General features: G+C 40.5%; 1 protein-coding gene across 19 annotated transcripts in view; it reads left to right on the forward strand.

Annotated features, from left to right (window-relative positions):
- Positions 1 to 12,182, forward strand: part of PTPRG (protein tyrosine phosphatase receptor type G) — a 907,646-nt gene that overhangs the window by 882,124 nt on the left and 13,340 nt on the right. For all 19 annotated transcript variants that reach the window (XM_079935460.1, XM_079935459.1, XM_079935474.1 and 16 more), the window contains 5 exons: positions 598 to 691; positions 1,616 to 1,692; positions 2,184 to 2,312; positions 5,886 to 6,032; positions 6,770 to 6,912. In XM_079935460.1, coding sequence (XP_079791586.1) covers positions 598 to 691; positions 1,616 to 1,692; positions 2,184 to 2,312; positions 5,886 to 6,032; positions 6,770 to 6,912 — 590 coding nt within the window. The remainder of the gene's footprint in view (positions 1 to 597; positions 692 to 1,615; positions 1,693 to 2,183; positions 2,313 to 5,885; positions 6,033 to 6,769; positions 6,913 to 12,182) is intronic.

Raw genomic sequence — 12,182 nt, forward strand, 5'->3', positions numbered from 1 at the left:
TACATAGTGCCTGTAGTCAAGAAACCTAAGGCCTAGGGCTTCCCTGGTGGCGCAGTGGTTGAGAGTCCGCCTGCTCATGCAGGGGACACGGGTTCGTGCCCCGGTCCGGGAAGATCCCACATGCCGCAGAGCGGCTGGGCCCGTGAGCCGTGGCCGCTGAGCCTGCGCGTCCGGAGCCTGTGCTCTGCAACGGGAGAGGCCACGGCAGTGAGAGGCCCCCGTACAGACAAAAAAAAAAAGAAACCTAAGGCCTAGTAGTAAATAAAACAAGCACACAAACAACCAAGACAACTGAAAAAGCTACCACTCTTGAAACACAAAAAAGTGTCCTTTGGGATACAAAAATGTTTATAGTATCTGTGCCAGATCATCAAGCAGATACTATCAATTATACCTTTGTTTTTGTTTTGTTGTCTTTCCCCGCTTGACTGAGATAGACCAGGCTGCATGTAGGTCAAAGAATTCCAAGTTTAGGGTCTACAACATAATGGTTTGATAGTTAACTATATACTGAGAAACCATTACCACAATAAGTTAGTTAACACAGGCACAATTATAATCCTTTGAATGAAGGCTAAAATGTTGCTTTTCTTTCAGCTGGTCACACAGTGTAATGCAAAATACGTGGAATGCTTCAGTGCTCAGAAAGAGTGTAACAAAGAAAAGAACAGAAACTCTTCAGTCGTGCCCTGTAAGATCTTAAAATCAGTTCGACTTGCCTGTGTTCGTTTTTTCTTTGGATTTTGTGTGTTAGGTAAAGAGGCAGCCACTACCAAGGGAAAAAGTTATGCTGAGGACAACTGAAGCAGTTTGATCAAAACGGGAGGGGTGGGTGTCGGCACCAGCAAGTTGCTGCGTCTATGTGACATGAAAGCTCGCTTCAGTTCACCTCGAAATTCAAGAGTTAGATTATTTCTACCATGTCTTGCCTTTAAAAAAAAAAAAGTCAAGTCATTATCACTGTGGCATTAATGCTCTCTTCAAACAGAGAGTCCTGGATTAATCCGCACAGCTGGAACTACATTGCTGAATTATTCTGGCTATTGAGACTAAATTATTCTGGCTATTAGAGACTAAGGCACCGTTGGTAGGTGGTGACCGCTGCATAAATAACTTGGGACACAGCAGTGGATACTGTGTGTAGTACACTGTAGACACAGGCATGGGTGATCAGTGAAGAGATTCTGTCTACTGAAAGAGGCCAATATTTTCTAAGCCCTTCCCAAAGAAAAAGATTGGGAGTAAGGGGATGGCAAAAGAGCAAACTACAATACGTTGGTATAAGTGTAGGAATAGGAAACCAGGGTCAAGAGTGACCTGAAACCCTGTGTCGACTCCACACACAGTATCCTCTTAGTGATCCGCTGGGGAAGCCTCTCCCACAGTCAAGTGTTATTCCTAGAACGTCTGGGTCCTGCTGGGCACATGCAGCAGAATTTCATTTTACATTCTTCCTTAGCTGATGACGCTCTAGCTTGTTTAAAAATATAGGTAAGTCTTAAAAAGAAAGGGGAGCCAAAGAGCTCTATTACTCACCAAGTAACTCTCAGAAAGTGCTGTTGGTGGTGAGGGGTAATGAGGCAAATGTGGTATTTTCGTTTTTTCCATGTCACAGCTGAGCGTGCTCGAGTGGGCCTTGCACCGTTGCCTGGAATGAAAGGAACAGACTACATTAATGCTTCTTATATCATGGTGAGAGTCAACAGTTAATTATAAATAAAGTCAATTAAACTGAAAGGTGCTAAACAGCAGATACCACCTATGTGACTTTCAAGTAATTCCTTGATGTGTAATATCAAAATTATAGAGATTTCTGTATCTGGAAACCTCTAACCAAGGATACCTAATCGGTGAGGACACAAAAATTGCTTAAGCTAACAGAAACGCTTGTTAAGTAAGGAATTAATCTTTTCGTGAATTTCACCCATCTAGTCTTGGAATAAATGTTGAAATTGCTGTCAAGTAAAAACAGCAGGGGGAACTAGAAGTGCATCGGACGTGGAGAGAAAACTGTCTATATACATGTTAGGAGAAGTACATCTAAAAATTAGCCCAATGCACTGAATGCCTCTTTTGATTATTTTCGTGAGGTCGAAACAGTGCCGGTCTTATTTCATGAATATATTTTACTGCTGCAGAGTTAAACACTCATAATCACTGGTTTTTCGTCCTCCTAACTGAAGGGCTATTACAGGAGCAATGAATTTATCATAACCCAGCATCCTCTGCCACATACTACGAAAGATTTCTGGCGAATGATTTGGGATCATAACGCACAGATCATTGTCATGCTGCCAGACAACCAGAGCTTGGTAAGTAAAGCACATCTGCTATATATTAATGAGCCCGGGAGGCCAGAGCATAAATTACCTTGTCACAGGGCTACCGTGTCTGTACATGCTAGGGAGGGAATTCAGACTTCTCATCTTCTATGTCTGCACAGGTGCCTTTCCTAGTCTTACCATTCCTGACCCTATCAGTTCCAACAGGATCAGCACTGATCCCTAATGCTGGTGATATATCAATCGATCACCCCTCAGTTGTACTGTACATGGCAGCATGGGAGAAGGTTTTTATTTCTTTATTTTGGCTGCGTTGGGTCTTTGTTGCTGCGCGCGGGCTTCTCACGGTGGTGGCTCCTCGTCGCGAAACATGGGCTCTAGGTGCGCGGGCTTAGTTGCTCCGCGGCATGTGGGATCTTCCCGGAGCAGGGCTCGAACCCATGTCCCCTGAATTGGCAGGCGGATTCTTAACCACTGAGCTACCAGGGAAGCCCAGAAGGTTTTGAAGAAGGTCCTTTTTCTAACCTCACTAATGCACGATCTTAAGCCAACCTCTTAGTTGCTATATGTCACTGTTGAAAAATAAATGAACAGTAACAGTAGTTAACATTGATTATATCCTTTATTGATTATATCAATAAATGTTAACAGTAGTTAACATTGATTGATTGTATCTTTACCTGTATTAACTCCTTTAATCCTTTCTACAACTCGATGACACAGGTGCTCTCAGCATCCCCTTTAGTAGCTGAGAAAACTGAGGGAAGTAACTTGCCCAAGGGCATATACGAACCATGGGAGCCAGGATTGGAACTTGAGTCACCTGTCTCATTTTGCTATTGTATATGTCCAATGCCGCCACATCACAGAAATGTTTCCTGGCCCAAAGAAAACGGTATCAAAAGTACTAATAATGTATCGTTATTTTCCCCCAATCCATAGGCAAGCCCGATCTATTACAGGGAGGGAGATTAGGAAAGCCTTCCTTGTTCGGACTTGATGGTGCTTTTTAAGACCTTGACTAAGCTACTACCTCTTTCTTCTCCCTTTAGTCCTTCCCTATTGAGGTCGCTAGACCCTAGAGGAGAAGGGTGAGCACGTTTATGAAAATAAGTGTAACTACTTCTGCTGAGCTCTCATTGCATTCTTAAGTTTCGAAATAGTTGGGTCTTCAGAAGTTACTATGAGGACTTGTAAGCGCACAAAGTAAAAACAAAAACAAAAACGATCTGCCTCCGTGAGTGTCAGAGTAGTGAGTTTTTTAATCAAGAAAGAACAGCATGTGAGTGAACCCCTAGTCTTGATGACATGCATTTGACTGTGTGCCCAGTCAGTAGGAACTTCACTTTGTCGCTTTCTGCTCCAGCTTCGGAATACCAAGACTGCTTCTGTGTGATAGAATGGCAACAAAGTTGAGAATCTTAAGCTAAAAACTGGAGTGTAAATTTTCAAATTAGCTGGCAATAGGGGTCTACTCTGTTCGGCATATGGAAATTGGAGGCATTTAGGGTTGTTAAAACGTGCATTTGTTGGATGAGTCAGTGTTTTGTTATCCTCACTTAACAGAGGACAGTCACTATACCCAAGAGCTCATTTGTATGGGGAGGAGAGGGGGAGACTGACTGAGTGAGTCAATACGTGTTCTGTGGACAGCGACGATACCGGGCCACCAGGCCTGTCATCTCGGTGTCTCTCCGAGGCCCAAGGAGGCTATGCTGCAATCATAGCTCTAGGGTCGAAAGTCAGATTCAGTAGTGTGTAGTTTTTTCTAAAGGTACTGTCTCTGCATTTTTTGTTTGCTTTGTTATTTATCACTACTGTAACGTTACAAAGACCATCGTTCTGTGAATAGCCCAAAACTCACTGCTGCTTAGGCGTCCCTGCCCTATCTGTAAGCAAAATAAGCATGCGATCAGAGCTCCTACTGAATCAAGAAGTAGCATTTCTTTGTCATAGTCTGTCAAGACGATCAGTTATTCCCTAGTTTACTGTCTGTGTTCAAAAGGTTTTTCTGCCGTTCCTCCACCGTTACTAAAATCCCTTTGGCAGCCTTTAGGCAAATTAGATAATTTCCAGTTCATCTTATCATCATAATAGCTCTTTGAGGTATGTAGTTTTATTATTCCCACTTTTCAGATACGGAAATTAAGCCCTAGATAGATTACTTTTCTCAGGATCGCATCCAGGCCTATACTTAATCTATGTATTTGGTTAAATTTAGAAGCCTTGTTCGTCATTATGACTTTAATATCTGTTCAAAGGGCCCTAATTCCACTTCCTTGGGCAAAACGCATTAAAACCCAAGACAGTTACAGACTTCTTTTGTATAGACTAAACCCCGTTGCTAATCTGTTTCCCCTTATGCTGAGCTTTAAAAATAAAAATGTACTTGGCAATAAGCTATATTGAAACTTGAAAGGGTGATAAGTCTTATTGGACTGTTGGCTCATTTCTGATGCAACAATGTAAGATTAAACAAAACCTTCTTTGTTTTCAACATTATTCAGGATTATTTCTGACTTCACTAGTACTGTCTAAGCATTTTCAGGAAAATGCCCATAGAAATGTACATATTACAGGCAAACTGTAATTTGCCATTTGAACTGATTAGAAAAAGGAGGGGGCGGGGCTCGTCATAATCATTGTATTTCTCAGAGTCTCCAGCCTAGGCAACGGTTCTCTTTTTCTTAGGCCTCCATAGTTTTCAGGGATAGAATTCAAGTATCAAGCCTGAATACTGTATTCGTTTCAGGTGTACAGCTAAGTGATCCAATTAAATTTTCTGATTATTTTCCATCATAGGTTGTTGCAAGACATTGAATATAGTTCCCTGTGCTATTCAGTAAATTGTTAGTGCTTATCTATTTTATGTATAGTAGTTTCTGTTACTGAATCTTTATTTTTAATCTTAAAAGTAGATGAACGTTTAAAGCTTACCTGATTCGAGGCCGAAAGACTTGAAATCGAACATTGACAGACTAACTTTCCTTTTACAAAGCACCTTGTACTTAGAGCCAATATGCCTACTTATGGGCCTGTCTGAGCCTTGGTGTTTTCATCTACAAAGCCAGAAGATAAAAATACCTCACTAGCATATTATGAAAACCAAGTAAGAGAATGTTTACGGAAGTCCTTTGCAAAATGCTGGTCAACTGTAGAACTGTTAATGACATAATCCATAGAACAACAATTAGCACATCTTAGTCGCATAAGCCATTGTGAAATAACAAGTTAAAATTACTTGACCTAGATCCTGTCTCCTTTTTTACTCTGACAATTATATTACAGAGCATTTCTCAGCTAGGGGTAATACATCCCCTACAGAGGGAGGTTTTTTGGTTGTCGGATATGACATAGGTGAGAGGTGCTAGGAAATAGTTATGAAGCGTATTTTACAATAGAATACAACCACCACTGAACTCAGCATGATTAGATAGGGCTAATCTAATTGGGCTAATAATTCTATGAACCCAATTTAAAAACTGATTTGAGAGGTATGGCAAATGGCAAAGAAAGAAATCGTTTGGTAAGAAAATTCGAAAATAAATGGTTGACAGCACTGCAGAGGAATTTTTGTCCTTCTTTTCTTTTTGGTCCCCATAGGCTGAAGACGAGTTTGTATACTGGCCAAGTCGAGAAGAATCCATGAACTGTGAGGCCTTTACCGTCACCCTTATCAGCAAAGACAGACTGTGCCTCTCTAACGAAGAACAAATTATCATCCATGACTTTATCCTTGAAGCTACACAGGTAACCTCAACCTCAGTTCCTCAGTAACAGCCACAGCTGGGCCCTGGATCACCCTTCCAAGTAATAATGGAGTAATTTACCACCCTTAAGACGGGCCCAGGCAGGCATTTGAGTATGACTTAAGTATGTTCACTTCCTTTTTTGCTTCCTTCAAATATTTGCTTTTTCCAGCTGGAAAGATGACATGTAGCAGTTCCTCTAATTGAGCATGCATACAAATAGGCCTGTTGACCTAATTATAAAAACAATATACTAGAGCTCAGTATTTTCTTTGCCATCAGAAATGTGAGCCTTGCAATATGTTGCAGAGATGATAATATTAAGACTTTTTTTTTTTTTTTAGTAAACAACATTTTGATGCATAATTAACTACCTTCCTATGGGGTTGGTAAGAGGCGAGCTGTCTTATATTAGTAATTTAAATAAAGATGTCCTCACCCTTTCCTGGGTTTTTTTTTTCTTTATTTTTATAGGTAAGCTAGAGTAGGATATAAAGCCTCTTATAATTTGTTGTCCCTTACAATTTTTCCCTGAACAGGATTCTATTTCACTATCATAACCTCATTTGTTCATGTCAAGCAGACCTCCCTAGTATTTTTCTCCCTGCAGCAGTTTGGTTAATTGGGCATTCTTCAATCATCTGTAGTATACACTTCCTCAGGAGCAAGTACGAGTCATTAGATTATAGATAGGATGAAATGAAGGATGGGCCGTGACTCGTGTTGTATTGGTTGTAGGATGACTATGTCCTAGAAGTTCGGCACTTCCAGTGTCCCAAATGGCCTAACCCGGATGCCCCCATAAGCAGTACTTTTGAACTTATCAACGTCATCAAGGAAGAGGCCTTAACAAGGGATGGCCCCACCATTGTTCATGATGAGTATGTACCTGTTTTTTAATTGTCTTGTTGCACTGTGGTAGTAGGGGGAAGGAAAGACAGATTTTAAAAACGTACTCCCTCTCTCTCAGCTTGTGACAATTCCAGCTTATTTCTCATGTGTCCATGTGCAAGGTGTTGTGTTTCTCTTTGGGTTTTAATTTGTCAAAGGCTTCAGGCTCTCCGAGTGTAGGTTCTAGAAAGGTGAAAGTACTGTATCTCAGCCTACCAAAATACATCTGCATGCTTTCTGAGGTTTTCTGTTTCAATAATGCAAATTAAACAATAACTTACAACATGTCTACATTTCTATTAGTTTACATGTAATACTTTATATTAATTAGTTGTTTTTAAATCCTTACACTGATCTCCAGCAAACACTTACTACTGTAGACATGAAATGTAATGAAAAAGGTACTATTATTAATGATAATATTTATAGTTTACAATGTGTTTTGAAGTTTACAGTACTGTCTCTGGGAGTTTAAAGGCAAAGCATATGAATTGCAAAGAGAACAAATAACTTGCTCCTGGCTCTGAGCTTCCAAGTGTCCGAACAGAGTTCAAACCCAGCCCACTTTCCCTTTAATGAGAAGGAAGGGGGTCATAGATATAGATATACCTTATAGTATACGAATACCTGGAGTCAAACTTCATAGATGGACTCGACCTGCAAATCAGTTGCAGATTGTTGTGAATCTCACAGACCTTTAGCCAGTGGCACCAATTAGACGTCCTCGTCTCTAGTTCTAAGGTAGTTAGTTATCTCCCTTGGTCAGCAACGTGTCAGGGCATCCATTATGTTCATTAAGTTACCATCTACTCTGCTAGAATAGAGAGTAGTACATTTCCAAGTAAAAGCTCATTAAGTCTTATCTTTGAACGAATGCTGTCACAGGAAGTGAACAAAGACTTTCGGCTGAGGTCAGCACCTTCACCTCAAATCCATGGTACTCTCCTATTTGCGTCAAGCCATACGTTTGGCTCCTTCCAAAGAGTTTGATGGTCTTTTTTAAATAGTGACTATTTCAAAATGTTGACCTCTTAATTAGAAGAATTAGGATTAGTTAAGTAGCCTGAGTAAGTAAGATCCCTGGAAATGTGACAGCCAGCACTAGTGTTTAAATAACACAGTCAACCTCAGAATAACTGGGTAGGTACCACGAGTCTACGGAGCTTCAGGATATGCAGTTATAGCACAAAGTTAGGGCTGCTTCTAGAGTTTTTTCCCCGCGCTAATCTGGCAGCTTTTCATATACCTTCTGGATTTTACTAGCTTTTATCAATTCAGACCAAATTCTAATGTTGCTGCCCAGCTCCGTGACGGATTTTGCTGTTCTGATAGTACTCCAGGGATCTGTCCTGAAGTCAGTAATGCAGCTAATGTTATATTTCATGGTAAGAGAAGACGGAAAGGAGAAAAAACAAAAAACAAAAACCAACAACAACTAGTTAAACAATTTAAACAGAATTGTTTGTTTCATTTACCTATATTCAGCTTTGGGGTATATTGTCTCATTGAGTGATTTTTATTTTATGCTACATGCTGACTGTGTCACCTCTGGAATTAATCAAATGTAGCTTGTTCTTAGGCCTAAGCCAGAAAAGAGCAAATTCATCCTACACTAGCGGCTCTTCACATACCATATAGGAGAGCTGGATTAAAAGCCACCTAAAGATATGCATTCGTTCATTTATCCACCATCTTTAAGAGCTAAGTGATTCCATTAAAATTATTTTTCTACATTACTCAAGCACATCTGAAGTTTTTTAATAGTTGTTAGCTCTAGTACAACACTGAATGCCAGTTACCTTTCAGTTTCCATCTTTCTTACCTACTTTTTAAACCTCTAAATATTCCTTCCTGATGGCCTACAAACACACACCTCAAATCTAGCATGTATAAACGCAAACTTGCCTTCCCAGCCTGCTCCCATCCACTTAGTTGTACAAACCAGAAACATATCAGAGTCCTTTTCTGTGCCCCCTCACCTCCAATTATCATTGGCCACCAAGTCTTGTTGATGCCTTCTCAGTACACTTCCCAAATTCTTTTACAAGCTGTTTGAAGCTTTACTTCTTCAGCTGTCATCCCAGTCCTCCACTGATTTACTTCCTGCAGCCCACCTTAGCCCTGCAAATACTATTCTGTCTAAGTGCCCTTTTATTCAACACACACTTCAAAAGTCCCTCTCTTCGAACTGTTTCTAACTGAAACCAGAGGGGATCGTCCATAAACATCGCCTCTTTACCAATGCCGTTCCTGTTTATCACATCATATTGTAACTACTTGTTTACATGACTGTCACCCCCACATTGCTGTGACCAGCAGTGCTAACTTATTCATCCCATTCTCCACAGAGTGACACACAGTGGGTGGTGGATAAAGATTGGTATGAATTGGTACCGTGCTTTCAAGTTAGGATGACTCACCCATTAGTCAGGATATGTGCCTGTATATGAACTTGCCCCAGACGGCCTTGCTTTTTGTTTTGGTTATTGGTATTTTTCCTGCTTACAGTCATCTGTGAACGATAAAACCAATTTATCGACACAAAGTTTAAGTTCTGTCAAAGATAGCAGTGGGCAGGCTCGGAAAGAAGGCCTCAGTGCTCCCACTGAAAGTCAAAGAGTTGAGCTGAACTTCTAGTGCACAAACTCTGTGCTGTCGATCTGGTCTTCACAGCTGTGTGCCAGGTCGATGAAGTTTCTGGGTAAAATGATCTGAAGGTAAACTTCCTCAACAGAAAGTAAACTGATTGTGTTTGAGCACAGGCACAGCTTAAAGGCAAACTGCTTTATTCACGGCATCCTATATTTGTCTGCTCAGGACAGTTCTATCCAGAGGCTGATCTGTATCACCACTACTGTCAAATTTTAAACACAGAGCCTACAGATGAGTTCAAAACACAGCATGGTTCTTACACAGTTTTGTGAGACACTAGTAGATTAGACCTTCACTCGCAGAACGAAGGCTAGTTTCCTGTGCAAATACTTAATGTGAATTCACTGTGGAGCTATCTCTATCACCCCGTTGGAGGCCATCGTGGGCTAATTTCATTTAACAGTTTTCAGAGTGGGATCCCAGGGTCCCTGGTTGGGAAGGAGGTCTCCAAGGCCCTTCCAAGAGATCCAAGAGGACACAACTGTTTTCATAATACAAAGATACAGATTGCCTTGTTCACTTGTATTCTGTCTTGAGTGTACAGTGGAGTTTTCCAGAGCTATGTGACCCAGGAGGACATCCCCACTCTGACAGCTAATGGAATGCGTGCTTGCACAGTTTTGTGTTTTAACACTTTCTCAGTTCTAACATCTGATACAGTAATTATTGACAGATAAAGCCCAAATAAGCAAAAGCTCTTTGGGGTCTTCAATAAATGTTAATTTTAATTTTGTCCTGAGACAGTCCAGAGGAAATGCTGAAATATATGGACTGCATTCTGTACCAACTGCTGCAAAGACACCTTCAAATCACAACTAATTGAGTCCTTCATTTAATCCTCAAAATCACCCCACTAGGGGGGTAACTTTAGGATCCCCGCTTCATGCATGAGGAAATGGGGGCTGCCTGTGTAGGTATTAGGCCCTGTGTACACACATATCCAAGTGTCAGAGCCAGTCCCAGCTACATAATGTATGTGGGGGTCCAAAGCAAAATGAAAATGTAGGAACCCTTGCTCAAAAATTATTAACAAAGAAAGATTTTCCAATTAAAGAAACAATCCCATTTACCAGCACATCAAAAAGAATAAAATACCTAGGAATAAACCTACCTATGGAGGTAAAAGACCTGTACAGAAAAATCTAAGACACTGATGAAAGAAATCAAAGATGACACAAAGAGATGGAGAGATATACCACGTTCTTGGACTGGAAGAATCAGTATTGTCAAAATGACTATACTACCCAAGGCAATGTACAGATAAGTGCAATCCCTATCAAATTACCAATGGCATTTTTCACAAAACTAGAACAAATAATCTTAAAACTTGTATGGAGACACAGAAGACCCCAAATAGCCAAAGCAATCTTAAGAAAGAAAAACGGAGCTGGAGGAAGCAGGGTCCCTGACTTCAGACTATACTACAATGCAACAGTAATCAAGACAGTATGGTACTGGCCCAGAAACAGAAATATAGATCAATGGAACAGGATAGAAAGCCCAGAGATAAACCCACGCACCTATGGTCAACTAATCCATGACAGAGGTGGCAAGGGTATACAATGGAGGAAAAACAATCTCTTCAATAAGTGATGCTGGGAAAACTGGACAGCTACATGTAAAAGAATGAAATTAGAACACTCCCTAACACCATACACAAAAATAAACTCCAAATGGATTAAAGACCTAAATGTAAGGCCGGATACTATAAAAATCTCTTAAAGGAAAACATAGTTAAAAAACTCTCTGACATAAATCACAGCAAGATCTTTTTTGATCCACCTCCTAGAGTAATGGAAATAAAAACAAAAATAAACACATGGGACCTAATGAAACTTCAAAGCTTTTGCACAGCAAAGGAAACCATAAGCAAAACGAAAAGACTACCCTCAGAATGGGAGAAAATATTTGCAAATTAAGCAACTGACAGTGGATTAATCTCCAAGATATACAAGCAGCTCATGCAGCGCAATATCAAAAAAACAAACAACCCAATCCAAAAATGGGCAGAAGACCCAAATAGACATTTCTCCAAAGAAGATATACAGATTGCCAACAAACACATGAAAGGATACTCAGCATCACTAATCATTAGAGAAATGCAAATCAAAACTACAATGAGGTATCACCTCACACCGGTCAGAATGGCCATCATCAGAAAGTCTACAGACAATAAGTGCTGGAGAGGGTGTGGAGAAAAGGGAACCCTCTACACTGTTGGTGGGAATGTAAATTGGTGCAACCATTATGGAGAACAGTATGGAGGTTCCTTAAGAAACTAAAAATAGAGCTACCATATGCTCCAGCTATCCCACTCCTGGGCATATATCCAGAGAAAACCATGGTTCGAATGGAACCATGCACCCCAGTGTTTATTGCAGCGCTGTTTACAATAGCCACGACCTGGAAGCAACCTAAACATCAACAGATGAATGGATCAAGAAGATCTGGTACATATATACAGTGGAATATACTCATCCACTAAAAAGAAGGGAATAATGCCACTTGCAGCAACGTGGATGGACCTGGAGATGACCATACTAAGTGAACTAAGTCAGAGAGAGAAAGACAAATATCGTATGATATCGCTTCTATGCAGAATCTAAAA

This window comes from Stenella coeruleoalba (assembly GCF_951394435.1).
Source record: "Stenella coeruleoalba genome assembly, chromosome: 10".
Lineage (NCBI taxonomy): Eukaryota > Metazoa > Chordata > Mammalia > Artiodactyla > Delphinidae > Stenella > Stenella coeruleoalba.